Source organism: Saccopteryx leptura, chromosome 2 (assembly GCF_036850995.1).
Source record: "Saccopteryx leptura isolate mSacLep1 chromosome 2, mSacLep1_pri_phased_curated, whole genome shotgun sequence".
Taxonomy (NCBI): Eukaryota; Metazoa; Chordata; class Mammalia; order Chiroptera; family Emballonuridae; genus Saccopteryx; species Saccopteryx leptura.
In genome coordinates this window covers 262,232,929-262,254,322 of record NC_089504.1, presented here as the reverse complement: position 1 = coordinate 262,254,322, position 21,394 = coordinate 262,232,929, and the positions used below count along the sequence as shown (strand labels likewise).

At 51.6% G+C, this 21,394-nt stretch overlaps 2 protein-coding genes across 7 annotated transcripts in view; one reads left to right on the top strand and one right to left on the bottom strand.

Annotated features, from left to right (window-relative positions):
* Window positions 1–4,277: 4,277 nt before the first annotated feature.
* On the top strand, window positions 4,278–14,405 carry CLEC20A (C-type lectin domain containing 20A). Its single transcript, XM_066366032.1, has 7 exons — window positions 4,278–4,638; window positions 6,099–6,164; window positions 7,564–7,929; window positions 8,898–8,990; window positions 11,540–11,662; window positions 12,445–12,530; window positions 14,294–14,405. Exons 1-7 carry the CDS (start codon window positions 4,278–4,280, stop codon window positions 14,390–14,392), a joined length of 1,194 nt encoding a protein of 397 aa, XP_066222129.1. The 3' UTR covers window positions 14,393–14,405.
* A 543-nt stretch (window positions 14,406–14,948) lies between these two features.
* Window positions 14,949–21,394, bottom strand: part of RASAL2 (RAS protein activator like 2) — a 327,762-nt gene continuing 321,316 nt past the window's right edge. For all 6 annotated transcript variants that reach the window (XM_066361613.1, XM_066361614.1, XM_066361615.1 and 3 more), the window contains one exon: window positions 14,949–21,185. In XM_066361613.1, the coding sequence (XP_066217710.1) occupies window positions 21,043–21,185 (143 nt within the window). In that variant the 3' untranslated portion in view covers window positions 14,949–21,042. The remainder of the gene's footprint in view (window positions 21,186–21,394) is intronic.

The window sequence follows — 21,394 nt, the reverse complement described above, 5'->3', positions numbered from 1 at the left end:
AGCCACGGGAGGCTCGTGCACAATGCGGCGGGGCGGGGGGGGGGGGGGGGGATCATCCTTCCCCCTCTGACTCAGCAGCCCTGAGGAGAGGCTGCACAGAGCAGCCTTGGGGAACAGAGGCCGGGAGCCCCGGCTTTCCCCAGCTGTGGAGGGGTTCACACAGGCTGGTTGTGTGGAACCTTTCCCTCGGGCAGAGGTGGCCCCCAAGGCCCCTCTGACTCCAATAGGTCGTGCCCACATCTGTAAGGTCAACAACATGAAAGGGTTCATTCACTTACTCAACACATATGGGCTGACTGCCCACCGGACTTGTACTTGGCGGTGGCCACAGCACGCATGTCTAACAAAGACCCGACAGTCGTGAGATACCCCTCTGCGGGACACCTGCCTGTTCTAAAAGCGCAAGCGTGGGAAGGGCAGCTTCCACTTGGGGATCTGGTGGGCTTGGGAAGAAAAGGTCTGTATGGGTTGTGGGGAAGGGACCATTGGAACCTGTACCTAAGGGTGTGGACCTGTGCCTAAGGGCGTGGTGTGTGTGTGTGTGTGTGTGTGTGTGTGTGTGTGAGGGGGAAGATGCTGCAGCACGTCCATGAACCCCTCTGCTTCCTGCTGCTCATGCAAACCATGTGTTTGTTCCTGAGTCACGGAGGGAGCCAGCGGCATCTTGCACCCTCTGTCCTCTTACCCTGCGGGGCGTCCTGACACACTCCAGGCAAGCTCTCGTCCTGGGAAGCAGGGCTGTCCTCCCCTCCTCACCAGCTCCCTACCTCGCCCCTGCATTCAGGATCAGCGCTGGGTACCAGACAGGGTCCTGGGTAGGGGCAGGAATACAAAGGGAAGAGTAATAGTGAGTCTTCCTAAGACAACTGTTATTGCTGACCCTTTACTGAGAGGTGCCGCTGTCCTTGTCATGGGGTGAGTGCTTGGGGACTAAGGCACAATCCCTGCTCGCAGGGAACTCTGGAGAAGAGTGTGAGGAGAGGCTGTGCTGACCCCCAGGGCCCCAGAGGCCCCGCACCAGGGTGCCCAGCAGGGCCCTTAAACCAAGACAGGTGAGGACACCTGGGAGAAAGACCAAGTGGTCGAGAGACAGGGTCCTGACTGGCGTGGTGTTTTCCAGGCCAGGAGTGTCAGGTTCTCTTCCGTCCCCTGAGAGTGGCCCAGGCACAAATGGGTGGTATCGCTGGGATGAAGTCGTCCCAGGCCATCACTGCACGAGAAGACTGCCGCAGGATGTGCCCTGGAAGCACGGGCACTTTCTTCCTCCTCCTGTGCCCTTTCAGGGGCGGCCGCCCTTCCTCCGGGAAGGGTGTGTGGGGCCAGGGCAGAAAGAAAAGAGTCTTCCAGGCTTTGGTTTCCAAAAGCTTAGCCTTTTTAGGGGAATAGGGAGAGATCTGGGCATAAACAGGATGTTGGGAGGGAGAAGGAGGGAGAGAGAGGGGGAGAATGAGAGAGACGGGGAGAGAGCTGTTCTTGGTTCCCCAAAGAAGGTCCTTGGTGGCTGGTCTGTGCTTAATCAGGGAGCCAGAGCCTCGAGCTGGGAGGGGCCTCTGCTCCCACTGAAGTGGGACTTTGGGGGCCCTGACCTGCCCACCTTGTGCCCTCTGGTGATCTGAGTTTGAACTGCTGCAGTGCTCCTTCCTACTATGTCTTAAGCAAGTTATTCTGCTTCTCTGAGCCACCCCTTTCTCTCCTGTAAAATGGGGGTCACAGTGGCCTCTCCTGGTGGTGTGTGTGGCTGTTGTGAGGGGGGCAGGGAGGAGAGCCCAGCAAAGCCTGGCCCACACATGCCAACTCAGTCTCCCCGCCCCCCTTTCTCTCTTGCCCTCCTGCCTCTCTGGCCCCGAGGACCCTAGGGGCCTCACCTAGCCTGCCCCCTGCTGCCCCAGCAGCCAGCCCAGAGCTGGGCTCCCCCATCTCTGCTCATCAGGTTCCTCATGCCTATCGCCTTCCCTGTCACTTGCAGGAGGACAGACATCTTTTCTGCTTTCTTCTGCCTGCCCCCCCCACACCACACCAGCACCCCACACAGTGGCTGCCGGCCGCAGGCACAGGTAAGTATTTGCTTAGTGAAATCTGTCAGCGTGGGCAGGAAAGAGGAGTGTGGAGAGCAAGGAAGAAGGGACCAGAAGGCCAGGTGCAGCCTCTGCCACCAGCCATCTGTCCTGTGCTGTCACCGCCATGCTGGCCCCGGAGCTGCTGGTCTCCCTCTGCACGGCAGGTAACGCCTCCACCCCTGCCCCACGCACCCCAGGGCTCGGTCAGAGGGAAGGGTGCCTTTCCCCCGAGGCCCCCACATTTCCAGGCTGAAGGAGAAACAAAGCGGAAAACAATGGTTTTTCAGCTGTCGGTCCGGCCTGGGGACAGCAGCCTCGGGCCCCCGGGCTCCGGGCACCCCCTACATCCAGGGCCCAGGGGAACCCAGGGTCTACTGCTCTCCTTCTGTGTCACTCATGTCCTCATTTACGCCCCGACAACATGTATTTATGACGTGCCTAGTAGGTGCCTGACTTCGCCAAGCTCACACTCTGGGGGTTAAAGACACCTGGCAAGAAGACCGTGAACACAATTACTGCAGGAATAATCAGGGTGACAAGAAGGGACATATTAGAAAGGTCCCTCTGGCCGCAGAGGGGCAGCAGCAGAGGGACCTGTGGGGGCCAGTACATTGAGTCCCAGAGAGGGGCCAGAGACTTGGGTCAGGCCAGTAGTGAGCAATGGAAAGTGGAGAAAGTTCAAGAAGGTTCGAGAGACACGCTGGCCGCAGACCAGACGGAGTCCGCTGTGGGACCAGATGGCAAGAACGAGAGAAAGGGAGGGACCCAGCGTGGCTCCTGGGTTGGGGCTGGGACGCTGGAGGGCAGGGTGCCATTGAATGTGCTGGGGGGGCTAGGACAGAGGGTGAAGCTATATGTACGGACAGGATAACAGCCAGATGGACACGGGCCCGGGGCTCAGGGCAGAATCTGGAGGTCTCCAGACACCATGTAGCCGTAACAGCTGGGGAGGCAGGGCTTTTCATTAGACCCCAAAATCCAGATGGTGGGCCACAGCCAGTGAGGTTAAAAAATTAAACAGAAGAGGATAAAAAATGTCCAAGTGAATCGCACATCATCATCAGAGTCACTCTTTTTTTCCTATTCCCTCCTCCAACACAGTGATTCTCCAGTTCTCCTCAGCGACAGGCGACATCTGGAACTCTGGTGGGTACCAGGCACTCCGTTCTCTTAGCAAGTGCCTCCTGGTCCTTCTCCAGTCTCCCCACACCGAGCACATGCCGGGCACCCCGTGTACCCGGTTTCCCGGTCTTACTTTCCTCTCCTGGGGCATCTGGCTTGAAACTGGTTCCCCCATCCCTCCCGACCCCTGTGCACTGCAGGACCTGGGCAGGGCAGAGCAGCCTCACAGGCTCCTGTTTGCTGGGAACCTGGCACAGGTATGGGGTCAGGAAGGAAGGATGCGAACACTGAGGTCTGGGGGTTGGGGGGCTGTTCCCAGGAGAAGTTTGACTTGCTCATTTGTTTATTCATTCATTCATTTTCAACATGTTGAGCCCTCCTGATGTGCTGGGCACTGGAAATAGAATGATAAATACGCCTTGTTCTTTGTTCCCAAGTTGCCTGGACCTGGTGGTGGAGACAGACAAGCAGAAAGATCCTTTCCCAGGGGATTTATAAAAATATGTGTGATGCTGGTCCCAGCAAAGTCAGATCTTTGCTGTAGGGTGGGCCTGAGGCTGTGTATGTGAAAGGCTCCCAACTGATTCTGACTTGCAGCCAGTGTAGGGGCACTGCCACGGGGCGGCTGCGGGCCTGGACCAGGGAGCCCCGCCCACTTCCTGGGGTCCTGACTCAATCCCTTCCTACTGAGTGGGCTTCGCCAAGTCTCTTAACTCTCTGGACTCAGTTTTCTCAGTTGCTAAATAGACGCAGGGACGCCTGTCCCAGGGTATTGATGGAAGGATTCAGTGAGCTAAGGGCACATCCTGTGTGCTCATAGGTAGGGCACCTACCCAGAGTGGGGCAGAGGGGAGAGGAGTTAGCTGGGCAAGGGGAAAGGGGAACTGAGGGGATTGAGGGAGCACATAGGGGTGGATGGTCCTACCAGCTTGTGCAAAGGCCCAAGGGCAGAGCTGCGGGCAACTGGAGGGCTAGGGGCATGGGGCAAAATGGGAGAGAAGAGGCTGGGGAGGCTTCCTGTGGCATGACTGAAAGCCCTTTGGGGATCAGGGACGGGGTGGAGGTGGCCCTATGGTGACAGCCTCCCCTGTCCCAGCCATGCTGGTGAGTGCCGGCAAGACCTACTCGAGGGTGGAGGAGGAGCTGAGCTGGCCAGACGCCCTGCACTACTGCCGGAAGTACCACACCGACCTGGCCGACCTGCAGAGCATGAACAGCGTGACCGGCGTGCGGAACCTCTACGCCCTCACCAGCGGCACCGAGGCGTGGATCGGTCTCTTCTTCGACGTGCACACTGGTGGCCTGCGCTGGTCCAGTGGTTCCGCCTTCACCGCCCCAGTGTGGAGCCCGCTGCCCGTCTTTGAGGAGGGCATCTGTGCCACGCTGTCCTCCGTGTCCATTCTTATCAGCCTGGGGGCTGCCTCGTGCACAGCCCAGAAGCCCTTCATCTGCTACCATGGTGTGTTCACGGCCGTGTCTCGGCCTGGTCTTCCTCCCGGTCTTCCTCCCGAGCTGCTTTTTACGAGCAGATGAAAGCAAGAGGGCCCGGGGCTTCCAAGGATAACTCCTATCTTAGCTGCATTTGCTGCACTCCTTCTTGAGGCCTAGGTTTCTGTCTCTTCCGTCCCTCGTTTCCAAGAGCCCACCAGAGAAATGGGTATAAATCAGGGCAGAGGAAAAGTAGAAGCTGCAATGTTTCACTTTGTTCCCTCCTCCTGCCAATGAAAGGTTTGGGGGAAGGGAAACAGAGAAAGGCTGGGGATTTGTCTGTATCTAAAGGAAATGAGAGCAGGATTCAAGGTCTCTCGCCTTCTCGTGAAGCACAAGGTGGTTTTATCTCCTGCGGGCAGGGGGTGCGGGACAGCCACGTTCTGGGGCTGTGGAAGTCGGTGGGTGCAGCCAGCTCCTTGGGGCATCTCCGCAGGAAGGCCACCATCAGTGCTAAAAGCACATGGTTCTGGCCATCCTCTGGCTGGCCCCTCTGCCCAGGTGACCCCTACCTCTGACTTTTGTCTGAAACCACACAGAGGGATGGTTTTAGACCAGAGAGCACTCACCTGGTAAGACTGTGGGCTTCTGCACTTCTGCCAGTCAGTCCAGGTCCAGGCCAACTCTGTACCACCCCAGCCCCTCAAATAGGGGCACGGAGGACCGACCTGGTGTGTCCCAAGTTCTCCACCATGCAAGTCTCAGGACCCTGAAATGCAGCCCACATCTGCCCTGGTCTGCCCTGGGGTTTTGAATGCAGTAGGAGAGGGGTGCTAGGAGGGGAGCCCGCCAAGGGAGTGAGTGTGAGCTGCTTCCCCACACTCCCTCTGGTGTCTTAGCACTTCACTCACTCCTCCCAGCCCCCCCTCCTGGGGGAAGCAGCCCCACCTACAGCCGTGCTCTATACAACTTGAACTCTTAAAGATGTAGATCAGATCACTCTGCTTAAACACATTCCATGGGCCCCTCAGCACTTAGAATCACACCGAGAGCAGCCACCCTGCCCTGCTCCTCTCTCTGGCCTCCTTTCCTATTTCCCCGCCGGCCACGTGGCTGCTCTCTGCTGCCCAGACCCACACGACCCTTCCCACCCCAGGACCCGGGCCCTGCCTGGCTGGGGTCTGCCTTCCTACCTCTCAGCAAGGCAGGCTCTGTCTCCCATTCTCTTTGAGACAAAGATCCTGCGGCTCTTATTTCTGCTTTTTCCAGGGACTAGAATAGCATCTGCCACATAATAGGACCTCTCTCTCTCTATATATACACACACACACACACATATATACAGTATACCTCAAATAAATGTAGATAGGAACAAAGGAGCCTGTCTAACCTTGAGCTAGGCTTCTCCCAACTGCAAACGGGCTGTTGCCTGCAGAGGGTGGGGGGCAGCCTCACTCCTGCCGCACAACTCAGGTCTGTTTCTGTTTCCAGACCCTGCCCAGGGGCACAGCGACATCGTGGAGCCCACTCTGGGCCTGACCACCTCTCCAGAGCCAGGTGCACAGCCAGGGGCCCTGCCTTCCCCTTGACTTATCCACCCAGACCAGCTGGCAGGGTCACTACACCTGGGTCCCCCCTGCCCTTCATGTAGTTGAGGGGTACTCTGGCTTTGCTGCCCCCCCCCAGGTTGAAACCCCTGGAAAGAGTCAATGCTTTTATTATTAAATGGACCCAGAGGGGGTGGTGATGTGACCAAGGTCTCCAGCCACACCGTGGCAGAGCCCAGGCTGTGGGATGCCCCCGCCTCAGTGGCTCTGGGGTGGGGGCGAGGGCGGCACCTCCTCATAGCCCAGGCCTATCCATCCTGGAGGGTGGGTTTTCCCCTCTGGATAGCTGAACATTTTCGTTCATGTCTGGTGTAGAAATATTCTTTGTCAAAAGAAATACACTCCACTCCTCAAATCAACCTGTTAGGTGGCGTCGTCAGTTTTCTGCATGCTATGGAGCACAGAGTTGTAGTTGTAGAGTGACGATGACAGCCTTCTAAAGCAGGCACCCCTGTGTGGGACCCTCATCCTGCCCCATAACACGGCATGAGTCTGGGCAAGTCGTCACCTCCCAGCCTTTCTTTTTTCCTCTATAAGGTGCAGTTGGTGACATCTGCCTCTCAGGGTTATAGTGAGGATTTTTTTTTCCTTTTTTTTTTTTTTTTTTTGTATTTTTCTGAAGCTGGAAACGGGGAGAGACAGACAGACTCCTGCAAGCGCCCGACCGGGATCCACCCGGCACGCCCACCAGGGGCAACGCTCTGCCCACCAGGGGGCGATGCTCTGCCCCTCCGGGGGCGTTGCTCTGCCACGACCAGAGCCACTCTAGCGCCTGGGGCAGAGGCCAAGGAGCCATCCCCAGCACCCGGGCCATCTTTGCTCCAATGGAGCCTTGGCTGCGGGAGGGGAAGAGAAAGACAGAGAGGAAGGGGGGGTGGAGAAGCAAATGGGCGCTTCTCCTATGTGCCCTGGCCGGGAATCGAACCCTGGTCCCCCGCACGCCAGGCTGACGCTCTACCTCCGAGCCAACCGGCCAGGGCCTATAGTGAGGATTTTAAAAGCTGAGTAGCCACATGCATAGCTCAGGGCCGGAGAGTATTAGTTTTAACAGTCGGTTGAGATAGGGAAGATGAAGGAAATGTCAGGCAAATCTTGATGGGCTTGGGTGAACAGGTATGTGTCAGAGTCAGGGGCCCCGGATGAATCTGAGGATGTGACTCCCAATTCTGCAAACAGAGGTGTGTCCTCACTCAGGTCTCAGGACTCCCAATTCTGCAAACAGAGGTGTGTCCTCATTCAGGTCTCCGGAACCAGGACTCAGTCCCTCGGGTGGTGATGGAAGCTCGTCCTTTGCAAACTCCCATTGTTTAGAACCACAGGTGAGTGGTCTCTTTGCTCTCTACCCGCAGCTATGGTCCATATCAGCAGACGGATCTACAAGCGATTTGACCAGAGAAAGACGTGGCTGGCGGCCCTGCTGTACTGCCGCACCTATCACACGGACCTGGCCGACCTGCAGGTGGTGACTGATGAGGCCGACAAGGAGGCCCTGAAGTCCATCACCAATGAGACTGAGGCCTGGATCGGCCTCTACTTCAACGTGGACTCGGAGTCGATGAGCTGGTCCAGTGGCCTGGGCGCCAGCATCCCGGCCTGGCTTCAGGTGCCGAAGTTCGGGGCGGGGCTGTGCGCGGGGCTCCGCACCTACGTGCACTACACCCCCAGAGTTTATGCTGTGGTCTGCTCTTTCCTGCAACCCTTCATCTGCTTCTACGGTGAGTGGCAGGCCTCCCCGTCGGCCCTCGGCCCACCGAGGCTAGAAGGGGGTGGGAAATGGGTTCGCTTGGCAGCGCGAGACACAGGGGATAGACCTAAGGAAGCACTTCTAGTCTAAGGGGAACTGAGTTCCAGAGCAGAGTTTACGTTCATTCTGGGAGCTCGAGAAAGAATGGACCGGCCCCAGGGCATTAGCAATGAACAACAGGAACGAGCTATTGGGCAATGAAGCGGTTGAACACATGGACTTTGGAATCAGACAGACTGGACCACTTTCTAGAAATAACGTGAGCAGCATCTCTGAGCCGCCCTTTCCTCATCTGGAAAATACATTTAACAAAATGGTACCGACGGCCCGCCTCATAGGGTGGCTTTGAAGACTGAAGGAGGGTGTATATAAAGGACCTTGTAGAGCCCTTGGCACAGAGTAAGCAGCCAACAGATATTAGCAATTGTTGTTACTCTCTCCAGGAATGCACGGGGGCTGAGGCCACCCTGGCTATCCTGATCTCGTGTACAGTTTGTCTCCTCAGCAGCTGGCCTTGTCCTCTCCTTCCCTCTTCTCTTTTCTTTCTCCTCCTTCCCTCTGTCTCTTCCTCTCTTCCTTCTTTCCTTCTCTCCTTCCTTTTGTGTAACTGTTTTATTGTGATATGATTCACATACCTTAGAATTCACTCTTTCAAAGTGTCCAATTCAGTGGGTTTTAGTAGATGCACAGGACTGCCCAATCAGCACTATCTACTTTTAGGACATTTCTATCATCCCCAAAGAAACTTCTTATTCTGTACAGTTGGAACAATGGTTCCCCCTTGAAGAACTGTCGTGAGGATTAAAGATGAGGTCGGCACGGGTAGGTGTACAACACGTGCGCCTTGCTGAGTCTGGTCACTGTGATGGCACCTGGTGGGTGTGGCAGAGCCGGTGGAGCCGTGTGTCCCTCACACTCACTCTCCATCTTGACTTGCAGACCCCTCTATTGGGCACCGGAAGGCGGCAGCGCTCCCCCGGCTTGTCCACACTCCTTCCTCGGAAGTGACTGTGAGGGTGACGCCCAGGCCAGGTACACTCCCCTGCTTTCTGCTCTGAAATGGGTGCTGGACCCAGTTCTTGGCTGGATCCTGGGCTCTCTAGGGCCTGGGAAGTGGAGAGGGCGGCCTATGAGTAGGAGCACAGGGTGGGTGGGTCCCCCCAGAAGGGCCTGGGAGAGGCCAGAAAAGAGGTGAGCCAACCAAGGATCACTTACACATAGAGGTGTTTCCCTGTGCCGCCCAGCCGGCTGGCGAGCTGGGGTCGGGAGGAGGAGGCCTCGGTCAACCATTAACCTCCCTCCTTGAACTGGACCACTGAACATGCAGTTCCAGGACCAGGAACCTGCGCAGTCTCCTGGGAGAGGTGACTGGGACCTGAGACACTGAGCAGAAATCTCATCTGAGGTCTACAAGGCTGCGTATTCAGTGAGAGATGCACAGGCGAGGGGCCTGTCTGATCCCTTCTAGTTCTGGCTCCTCTGGGAGTAGAGAGGAGGGGTGAGCTGTGGGGGACCATGTGGGGCGACGTGGCTGGGAATGACAGGGACAGCACGGTCCTTCAGCATTGTGAGATTCCCGAAACATTGTTACAGCTAGTACCTCATTTAATTTCCCAAGAGTTTGGAAGCTAACTAGGGTAACTGAGGGCAAATCCACAGGTCTGGCTTCTCTGCAGATTCTTACATCAGACAAAGGTATTGTGGCCTTTTTGGGGGATGTGGAAACAATTAGAGGACTTCCTCACAGAGAGCGTCATTCTTTCTGGGGACACAGAGAAGAGGCAGGGCTATTCTGAAGGAGCTGACAGCTGGCTGGAGAGAAACTTGTGAAAAGCGGTGTTGCCTGTGTAGTCACAGGCGTGATGGGGACACAGAAGGGAAGTGTGTCCCAGCTCCTATAATTACCAGAGGACTTCCTGGAGGAGGTGATCTGGGACGCAGAGGAGTGGAGGAGGGTTGAGTGGGGGCTTATGGGTAGGAGCTGCAGGTAGATTGGGGGTGCTGAGCAGGGAGACCCAGATCCTGCAGGGCGACCCTGTGAGCTACCAAGAAAGTGGCCCTCACCCTGAAGGCCACAGATTTGGTTCCGGGAGCCAGGAAGAGCCTGTGTTCAGCTCAACATCTAAGGTCTCAACCGATGTCCGGCTGTTCCTGGCCTGCTGACCACCCAGGCCATGCCCAGCAGGTTCAGTAGGCCATCCCTGTGCACCTGGCAGTGTGGGTGCCCAGGGCCGGTGCTGAGGAACCGCAGGGCCACTGCAGGGCTCGGTGGGGACACCGCCGGCACTAGGTGCCACCTGCCCGCATCCTGGCCCCAGGCCTGGGGCCTTGGCAGGGGTCCTAGGTGCACAGACACCCACGGAAGCCCCCTCTAGTGCCGCGGGGACCAGCGTCCACCCCGCGGCGCCCGTAGCGCGCAGGCCACAGCCCGACCTGGGAGCTCTCGCCTCTGAGCTCCCTGAGGCTCCCCGGACTCCAGGAACTGCGGCCCCGAGGGACGCCTCTGTCCCAAGGAAGGGCACAGGATCCTGCCGGTCACTGCCCAGAGTGCATCCCCGCACCCTGGCGACCGACTGCAGGCCCGTGGCTCCACGGGAGGCAGCAGCGGACTCCCGGCCTGGCCCGGCTTCCCCAGCTTCCCCCAGCTTCCCTCAGGATGGAGGTGCCCCTGAGTTGGTCACTTACCTGCAGCAGGTCGAGCGGCCCTAAGCCTCCAGGAAACTCTCCGGGGCCTTCTGGTTCAAGGCCCGGCTGGGAAGGAGGACTAGCGCACGCCCTCGCCCCACGTGGGCAGCCCCGCCCCAGCCACAGCCTCGGGGGCTGCTGGGAGCCGGCCAGGCCCCAAGCACGAGAACATGCTCCTTGCCTGCGAAGCTGAGGCACTAGGGCCCCCACTCCCACCCCCGCCCAGTGCCCAGCCCCTTCTTTGAGGAGCCCCAGCCCTAGCATCCTGCCCAGGCAGCGGTGGTTGAGGCTAGGCAGGTGGGGGTGTGCTGGGTCCCAGCCCCGTTGTGGCTCATTCCGGTTCACTCTACAGGGGAGCCTGTCTGGCCAGAGCCAGCTCACCCTCCCATCCTCCCTGGGTAATAATTTAGGGTGGGCAGTCTAGGGAGACACAATCTATTTGGCTGCAGGAGACTGACAGCCGAGGTTGGACTGTTGGCTCTACCACTTACTGTGAGGCCTTAAGCGTTTCCTAACCTCTTCGAACTTTTTTTTCATTTTTAAACTGCAGAAAAGCATCATTGCCATGAGGTATCTTTCAGTGCCTGGCATTTGGCAAGTACTCAGTAAATGGTAGTTGTTACCATTTTAATCCCAGTTCACTAGTGAAATGAGTCGTGATTCATTCATCTCCTGCCTCTGTCCTTAGCTTATTGGATGGACAGGGCTGCCCTCATTCCCATCTTATTAATTATGTGATTGTGAATGATCACAATCTTGAATTAGTGAGATTGCGGCATCTCCCGGCGAGGCAGTGGCTGCTGGTGCCTGTCTTCCAGCTCTGGGGCGGTCACTAATTTCAGATCACCTTGCTCTTGGCTACCTTTGCAATAACGCCTTCCTTTCCCCTCCTGCAGCTGTGCCCAGCAAAGGAAGTGGCACTGATTTAGTGAGAGATACAGCTACTGCCACTCAGGCCCAACATGTGAGGCCATCTAACCACCCGCGGTCCCAGGAGAAAGCTCCAGAACCAGAGTCAGGTAACTGCGTCTGGTCACCCAGTTCCCACTCGTCACAACCAAGCCGTTCAATCTGACAGCTACTCCCTAGCAGAGGGTACTCGGGAGCACCTCTGAGCGGCAGCATGGAACGTTGGGAAGGCTGGGAGCAGCGATGGGAGGAACGGGGAGGAGACATCCCTGACCCCTGTGAAAGCTTAAGGGGCACTTCCTCACTTCAGAATCTCCTGTTTCTCACCTCAAAAAGGGTAGAGTAAGAAGTACCCTGCCTACATCGCAGGGCTACTGCAAACACCCCATGGGATAATTAGATACTTTATAAACTGTACAATGCGATACATGGAGAAAGGAGTGCTGTTAGGAGCTAGTAGGTCCTGAGATGGTTACTGTGGCTCCTGGCCCAAGGCTGAGCTTGTTTACAGGCTCAAAGGACATGGCGTTCCCCAGCGTAGAGAGACCTTTACAAATGTGGGCCCTTGGAGGAGTGCGTATTTCCAGCTTGGTGGAGACAGTCTACTTAATAGAGTCATTAAAAGGAAGGAAAGTACAGAAAGGAAAATAATTGTCTGATGTGGTCAACGTTCCCCCAGCACGTAAGACTCTTTCCTTTCAGCCGCCGCATTGGCCGGTCCTAACTGTGGCTGAGCATCCTCTTGGTCAGTAGTTCCTTTCTTCTCCCTGTTTGAAATCCTACATCACCACAGACCATCGATGGTGTCCAAGGGGCACTCCCAATGGCTAAAATCTTGACATTTTCAAATGGCAAGAATTACCCCTGATTCAGGTTGTACTTTCATTTTCAGGGCAGCTCTTTGGAATCCTGAGAGCAGATTTCACCGTCCCAGCTCTGGTGGACCCAGAAGATATGAAAGACCAGTTTTTGAGTGAGGTGAGACTTCCGCCCACTTCTAATTTTGATCAGTCAGGTGACTTGACAATGCAAGGCAGTAGCGTCAAAACCAATACAGCAAGAAAGCAAGCTTCGGAAAATTAGCTCATCTGTTCCCATCGCCATCACTTTGGCTCATGGTGACAGGTGGGCTTGTGTGCCAAGATCTTTTCAGATATTTTCTTATACTCGCCAACAATTTTCCTGAGCTCTTAAAAAAAATTAAGGCAGCATTGCTTGAAGGACCTGAATTTGGATCTTGGCTTTCCACTTGTTAGTTGTGTGACCTAGGGCAACTCTTTCTGGGTCTCAGTTTCCTCATGAATTAGGAACAATGCTACCTAACTCATATGGTTGATATTATGATTAAATGGACTATTCCAAATGCTTAGCAAACTGGCACATAGTAAGTGCTTAATAAATACAAACATTAGCTATCATTATAATGATCAACATTATTATTGCTCTAAATAGATATTTCTTCCAGGCTTCCCTCCCCCCTTTTCTTTTAAAGTATGTGAAATGACAGATTGTCAAGAGGAAGAATTATTCCTAAATACTGTGACAAAAACTGATTCTGAATATGGCCTAAATGGCACATATTTCAGTTATATCAGATAATCATATGTCAGAGCCAGAGAGTTCATTATGGGTCATCTAGCCAAAGTCATAATTTTACAGACAAGGAATCAGACTGGCATTTATCTGGTAGCTTATTGCAATTTACTCACAGGCCAAAGGAACATTCATCCTAAAATCTCACAAACTCAAGTCTCTAGAAGAACAGTGTGTGTGTGTGTGTGTGTGTGTGTGTGTGTGTGTTTGGGGGGGGGTACATGCACACATGCCTTCCAGGGAATGGGGAGGGAGCTGGAGAGCTTTTAGTGCATTTTGCTATTGAAGAACAGGTGCAAAAGATGCAATTCAGCATCTGAGACATTGTTTTTTAAGTAAAATTCCAAGTCATAAGACTTGGAATTATCAGGTCCATAAAAGTTAAGGATTTTTTTGGAGGATGGGTGGGGGAAACCAAGCCAGAAGCCAACTACCTTCTGTTTTAAATTAAAGCCAATAATGGGAAGACTGAGGTCAAAATGGGGAACCCTATCTTCTGGTGACCTTTGTTGAAATATAGCTATTTCATATTAGTGGAGAGAATTTGTACTGCACAGATTTAAAGGATGGAATTGCTGAGGGCCAGGTGTGTGTGTGTGGGGAAGGTAAAGTATATATTATTAGTTTTAGCAGCATTTTAAAATTCCACATAGAAGGCAAACACCTGTAGCCAACTTATCCCAGTTCCAGGGATGGGGACAGAGAAACATTGTCACAGACACTCATATACTGTGGACCAGTGGCCGTTAACCCTGGCAGAGGTTAGCATCCCTGGGGGAGTGAAGAAAGAGCCTGGCCCAAGTCCTCAGAGAGAGTCTATTCAGTTTTGTGGTGAGACTCAAAGGGGTCCCAATGCTTTTTTTTTTTTAACGTTCTGCAGTGATTCTGATGAACAGCCCCAGTTGAGAAGCCCTGATTTAGTCATTTGTTTTAAACTCCTTTGTCACTGAACTTGGGGGGCGTGGTGGTCGGGGCCTAACAACATTGATTTATGTACGTTCCCCTGGTGACGAATGCTAGAGACAAAAGCGTGGCAGGCAGCTGGAGGGAGGCAGAGAAAGATAAAGGGTGTAGAGGTGGGCAGTGTAGGACTGTAAGGACAAGGTCACAGGATAGTATGAATAGTTTTTCTCTTTTTGATGTTTCAGATCCAAGAAGTCTTAAAGCTAACGTTAGGTTGTGAGCAGTTCAGATTGAAATGGGTCGGCTTCGAAGTACATAAAGAAGAGCTCCCTTCTCATCTGTAGCCTCCTCACACAACCTTCTCTCGCTTTTGAGTGAGTTATTGTTTTTTAATTCCAAGTAGCTCAGAATTAGGAATAACTCCATGTGTTAGGAATACGTGAAGAGGCTAATGGCGGAACTTCAGACCTCCACCCAGCACAGAAGGAAACTACTTATGCAACCTGTAGTCCCTGGGACCTCACAGAATGAAACAGGCAAAACCAAAACCAAACCCCCTGAAACCAACCTCTGGGGAATTCAGAGAGGACAGGAGCGGTCTGGGAAGCCAAGTGGGGCCATATTTCCAAATAAAGTAGACACTTTCTTTCCCAGTGACAGTTTATTGAAGGAATTTCAAATTCCTCAGAATGGGGTGCTCTTACCGCAATACCACGCTGGCTATCTAAATATTTCTTACCTGTAAGTTGGGAAATTCTAAAACATCATTCTTATTGTTAAAATATACCTTCAGAATAATGTTCCTGCATACATTCCCCACACCAGGTCCTTCCCAAAGTGTCCTAATCACCCAGATAGGTGCAAGAAGTAAGAGAGTAATATGTCACATACCAGACCAACTTTAGTCTGAAATGTTTAAAGTTTATTTGTATTCTTTGTAGGATTATCGATAAAAGACCTCAAACGTATCTATATCTGTACATGTACAAGAACCATCAAAAATTATTCACAGAACAAAAATAAATCTTCTTTAGAACAAACCCAGGTAATGAAATGCAGATATGGATCTCACATGTGGAACAATCTAAGTGCTATCCGCACAAAAATATGGCTTTAAAAATAAAATAAAATCTTGGGTTTTGTTTCTCTAAGGTGTATTTCTCTTCTGAAATAAAAAATAAATTATTTAGAGCTATCATTGTAAAATACTCATGTGTCTTAACACATTTTTATTAAGGCCCTGGAGATGAAAAACAAAAGCAAATTTAGAAGGTGAATTCCTCACAGGGGTGATTCAGGTCATTGTGCTGCTGTTCGCTTGAGTTAATTTTAATGTAAGGTCTAAGCACCAGTCAACATTCAAGCTTTACTATTTCAACTTGTCTGCAGGATAGTGGTCATTGATTCAATTAGCATTTAACCTTTTGGTGAGCTTGGAAGTGAAATTCTTCCCCTGGGAGTTTAAAAATGACACAGATAGAATATTTATACATAAAAGTGTGTGCCCCACACAGGTGATAGGCCCCTAAAACGCAGCTTCTGTGGAGCTCTCTCTCCAACAACAGGTACATCTGGTTTTAGGTCTTGAACTAAAAACTTTCCTAGAGAAAAACGAGGGCATCTGAGTGAAAAATAAGAACTGAGTAGGAAATTAAATCTGGGCAAAAACTACCATTTTGCTTTCCTTGGGTGGCTTACTGCATTTGCAAAGTCTGGCTGGGTTGGTAATGCAAACATCTGAGTACTAACTGATCAAGGAGCTGAAACTGCTTCTTTCTGGGTCCCCCCTGATCTTCATTGATCTGAATCCAGACCAGTGAGGCTCAATGTTCTTTCTAGGACTCCCCAAGGTATCAATAACAATGTCAAACCAAATCAATTTCAAGTTAAACTTACACACACACACACCACATATGGTACATTTAAAAAGAAACAGAGAACCACTGTCATAAAATCTAACAAATGAGAGCATGGAATCTAAACAACCCAAGAAGGTTTGGGAGTCATGCTCTGTGAGATGGATTGACATTCAGAAAGAGGGTGCCCTGGGAATTGCGTGTTTGGGTGGGTGTGCACAAATTCTCCCCAGAACCTGTAGACCTGTGTGTTTTAAGAGCAGGCGAAGGCCATCCATCCCCATTTCCTTGAACTTTGGGGCTACTGAGAAGGCGCTATGCACAGACCCCTTTTGGGTCATGTAACCCTCCTCGGGGTCTTTTGTTCTTCATGAGATATTTATCTGGTCTCATGCAAATTTCATCACTTTTGTCTTTCCTAGACTCAAGAGCTTCCTAGACAAGAGAATGCTTCTAGAACCACACTGCTCACAAATATTAGGGGATATTTTATCGCTTCATATTCACTTTGAAAAATTCCCTAATGTTTGTGAGCAGTAGAGTAACAATCATTCAAACACAAGAAGAGATTCTGTTTGAAAATTCAACTCCCCCCCAGTATATCTTACTTAAAAAAAAAAAAAAAAAAACCTAGTAAAATAGGTCCATTCAATTGACATAGAGATAAAAAAATGTAACCCGAATTCTTGGCCCCCCAGTAGGGGTGGGAAGACAACTGTTCACTGGTCGGGGAGCAGATTTCACCGCAGGGCTTGACAAGAGAAGGGGTGGGGGTGGGGTGGAGAAAGCCCCTTCACTGTCTGCAGGAGAAGGTGGCCCAGAGGTGTGGCTGAGAATTCAGCACCACTGTGCACGGGCTCCAGGGCTGTGGAGTCAGGCCCAGCGACAACTCCAGTCGGCTGTCAAGCCTGGGGCTGAGTGGCATGGGACTTGTCATCCTGAAGAGGGTTCCTTCCCCAAGTTCAGCCCCACAACTAACCTTCTCAGGAACCCCAAACTGAAGACAAGTTGAGCTGAGCCTAGATGGAAGGGGAGTCTCGCACTGGGACTTCCCAAACAGAACTGCTCCCAACCTGGTGTGCCTCTGAGGTCAGCGTGAGGGCCAGGGGGCGACAGGACCACAGGTCCATAAACAAAGGCCACAGGTAGACTAAGATATGAGAAGCCTGACTCCGGAAGTCAAGCTAATTCTCAAGGGCAGCACACAGCAGGGTAGACAGAAAATCCTGTTCCTGGCCCAGTCCAACAGCACCGCAGGGGAAGGTGAAAGTGGACCAGAGAGATCTAATTCTGACCAACTCGGTTCCAAGTGGAAGAAGCAAAAAGCTACAGCAGCACGGTCCCCTCATTTTGCCACCTCTCCCTTACCACAGATCGCCCTAGTCTCCAACAGTCCCCTGCGGACAGAGCTGGCAGACAGGACCTGCTCGAGTGTCTGTCTTAGCTGTCTGTCCCTCTGCCAGGGCTTGGACTGCAGAGACCTAGAGAATAGGACAACTTGATGGGAATGCAGCTCTGTGCTGTGCTGTGCTGCCCAGTAAGCTATTGTTCCAGTGGTGCAAAGGGGAATAGAAAGCTGTCATCCTGAGTCCCACCAGCACTGTCCTTGTTAATGGACAGGCCTGGTTGACAGCTGGACAAACACTTAGCAGGCATGTCCCCTGCCCTCCAAACTCCACTCAATCCCAGTCTCTGCTGTGCCCACAATGTGGTGATGTGCTGGGTAAAAGTGCAAGACACAGCCATCCGAACCCACCTGCTCCTTCACCATGTCCCCCCTCCCAGCAGCCCGGAGGCTGGCACCTGTCTGGGCTGAGCACATGCCAAGTAAGCAATACCTCCATGAAAAGTCAACTGGGGCTGCCTTCTTCCATACTGAAGGGAGAAAACCTTTTAGAATAAGCTCTGTTGATTGCAGCATTCTCTAAAGAAAAACTCAGACAAATATTTGGATAGACACAGGCTCAAATTTAACACCTGACAACTCTGAACTTCTAGCTTTATTTATTTATTTTCTTACTCTCTTCTCTTCATTCATGATAACTGGAAAATAGAGGACTGCATAATCTATCTAAACATTTGGGCATTTAATCTTCCAAAGCAGGCGGCTCTGAGGTGCTCCCGCACGCCGGAGAGATAAACTGCATCCATCAAAAACACATCTGAGGCTTTGCGTCTCCCTCACCCCTCCAGTACGGGTGAGTTTATCAGCCCTCTGTAATCTATCCCTAACACCCGAGAGCTTCCGAACCTCAAGCTCTTAAGACATCAGCCACGTTGCATTCTCGAGGCCCTTGAAGCCGGTGCCTCTTTTTTCAGGTTTTCTGCAGCACAGTTGCATGCTTTTTACAGGTAATGAATTAAACCTGGCTAGAGCTGAGAACAAGAGACCTGGGCTTATATGACCCCCTCCCAGCAAGGGGCACTATTTCAAAACTGGTTAACTTTTTCCCCCCATTAAAACAAGTGACTTTGAACACTGTGTGCTCTCAGCTTGGAGGGGAGAGATAAGACTGTAAGAAAACGACTGAGGGTCCAGAGAATGCACAGGTACCAGACTTGTGGGCGTGAGGTGTGCAGATGAGACAAGCACTGTGAGAAACTGCTGTATTAGGTCTCGGAGTGGCAGAAATGGGAGTGTTAGGAAGGGCGACACTGTACCAGACTGCGGGCAGAGGTGCTGAGATGCAGGTTCCACCACGAAGACCCACCTGGGAGGGGGCAGCGCTAACACATTCCAATGCGAGATGGTGTGATGAGAAGGGACGCCGTCTGGGCTCCACTCAAAAGAGGGCCCGACATAAATGTTCTCTTGTTCCCTTCCAAGTGTTCTGTTACAGAAAACACCCACGCATGTAGCTCCCTTGGGTCTTTTCTCCCTCCTCCCTTCTTCCTTGTAAAACATTTCTTCAAAGTGCCCTGCCCAGGTAACTTGGGTGGTCAGAGCGTCGTCCTCATACACAAAAGCTATGGGTTGGGGTCCCGGTCAAGCCACATACAGAAACAGATCAATGTTTCTGTCTCTCTTTCTCCCTTCCTCTAACATCACAATAAATTAAATTTTAAAAAATTTCTTTTAAGTTTATAATTTAAAATAAACACCATTAACTTATTTGAGAAGTGTCACTAGAAACAGCTGCTTAGATCTTGCTAAAGAGATTCAAAACCTTGTAACATTCCCACAGCACAGAAAGCGTGAGTGCTCCCAATGTGCACGGTTACATGTACACATGTGTGAATAGATATGTATATAGATTTGTATATACAATGGTTAACATGTAAATAACATCCCATACTTCTGATAATCAGAATTGCATTCCAGATTCAAGATGACATTTCACACCTTGGGAAGAAAGGAAACCAATTACCACATTTCCCCTTGGATAAGGCGCTCTCCCCTGTGTAAGAAGCATCTCAATTTGGGGTCCCGAAATTTGAAAAAGAAATGTATTACATAAAGTTATTGAACTCAAGTTTTACTCATCATAACATTCATACAACTCCTCATAACTGTCAAAACTCCCATCCATTAGCTTGTCCTCATCTGTGTCTGATGATGAATCACTGTCTTCATATATTGCCTCGTCCTCAGTTCCATCTATGGCATTTGAAATGCCACACTTTTTAAATGAAAATCTACAACCACTGTATAAGATGCACCCAGTTTTTAGACCCAAAATTTTTTGGAAAAGGGTGTGTCTTATACATGGGGAAATACGGTAGCTCCATGACTGTTTTGTCCCATGATAAGGGTGACAACTGGTGAAAAGATCCTTACAGACAAACCTACCCAGAGCCTGGTGGTCACGAGTGGTACGTGCTAGCCCGCACTTCTGGTTTTCTTGTTTTGTTTTTTCTACTAGAGTACCCATCACTTTTCAGAGAGTGATGCTTCAGATTTGGTCGTCCTTTCCAAATTTTACTAAGGGGATTAGAGAAAGGAGCAATTTAAAAGTTAAAGACTGAGATAAGAAACCCTGCCTAGAGATATGCTATGACTATGAATAAAATCTTTATCCCAAATAAAAATTATAATTTACAAAATAGAAAAAATTTTCTTTTCTTTTTAATAGGAAATGTTCAAAGATTCCTGCTATGGTATGGTTAGCCCTTTTCTGTGCGGAAGCAAGGGTGTCTGATTGGGATGGTTTGTGGACAGCATCCTGGCAGAGCCCCTCAGGGAGAAGAAACCCTGTTGGTGACGCTGCTGCCACCACAGGGAAGGAGAGGGCAGAGGGTTTGGGAAGGTAAAGATGGTGTGCAGAGACACAGATATTTCTAGTTTTGTAAACTCTAAAGAGGAAAAAGAACACCCTTTATTACAACTGGGGTGAAAAACAGCCCCCTATCTAAAGTGGAAAATCCCCATGTGCGGCAGACAGAGAAAATGAACAAATAGGAGCCCCACAGAGAGCTCTCCTCAAGTGCGGGGCGGCGCGAGGGCTGTCCTGTGTCCTCCGGAGCCGGTGCCCGAGATCGGGTTAACTGTCTAGCCAGAGCCAGTCTTGGTTGGTCAATGAGATAAAAAACTTTGTTTGGGTCTTAATCTTAGTATTTGCATGTTTTCCTAAAGAACAAGGGGCTGGAGTGGGTCTTTTTTTTTTTAACTGGCAGATTAATCCCTGAAGTGTCCATTCTGACAACGTTATATTGCACGCTGTGCGCTTCTACCAGAGACACAGACAGACAGACAGACGCTGGGTCTTTACTTACTGAACGGCTGGGCTCATTTCTCACACCCACATAGTTCCTACCTTCCTCCTCTAACAACTGCAGTGCTTTCAACAAGAGGAAAACAATAATAAAAATAGCAATAATTAAAAAGGTAATCTACATTATTAACTTCCTTTGGGTATATTACAGTGGCATTTTCTGTACATGGCCCAGAACTAAGTTCCCTATGTACACAGAGACACGGGACAGCATTGAGCTCGGCAGTCTCGGCCGTATGCCTTGAAAGACAAGCTTCCTTCTTCATCTGAGAGCCTCCCGCTGTGCTGCTGTTCGGAAGTAGCAACATTCTGTAAACCTGGTGGGTTGGGTGAAGGGCTGGGGACAGGAGCACGGGGACATTTCCTTCTGTCTCCTCCCACAGTCTGTCTAGTCACAAAGGCCGTCAGCAGCTGCTGTTCTTGAATTCACCATTCTCCGTGATGGAAAGCTTGGTGGGGTTGGTGGGAGAGATGCCATTGCGAACCTGCATGCTGTACCGCTCCTTCACCTGGGTCAGCGCGCTCATCAGTCTGGTGTTGGCCGAATCCAGGGACACGATCCGCTTTTCCTACAACACACCAATCACGGTTTTATTCCGGCTCCACGCAGGAGATCACACTGCAAGCTCTGTCTTTAGAATGACTGTTCTAAGGCTTTTTCTATCACACAGCCGCACGCATGATGCTTCCCAAATGGAACGTCTCTGCCTCTTTCTGCACACTGGTCGGGCTCAGCTTCCCCTGAGCCCAACGGGTCTGGGCTTACTTCTCCTTTTTG

Coding starts and splice junctions, on each gene's coding strand:
- CLEC20A (XM_066366032.1), top strand. CDS start 4,278: ATGCTGGTGAGTGCCGGCAAGACCTACTCGAGGGTGGAGGAGGAGCTG. Junction 7,930..8,897: donor ACCCTTCATCTGCTTCTACG/GTGAGTGGCAGG, acceptor CTTGACTTGCAG/ACCCCTCTATTGGGCACCGG. Junction 11,663..12,444: donor AGCTCCAGAACCAGAGTCAG/GTAACTGCGTCT, acceptor TTTCATTTTCAG/GGCAGCTCTTTGGAATCCTG.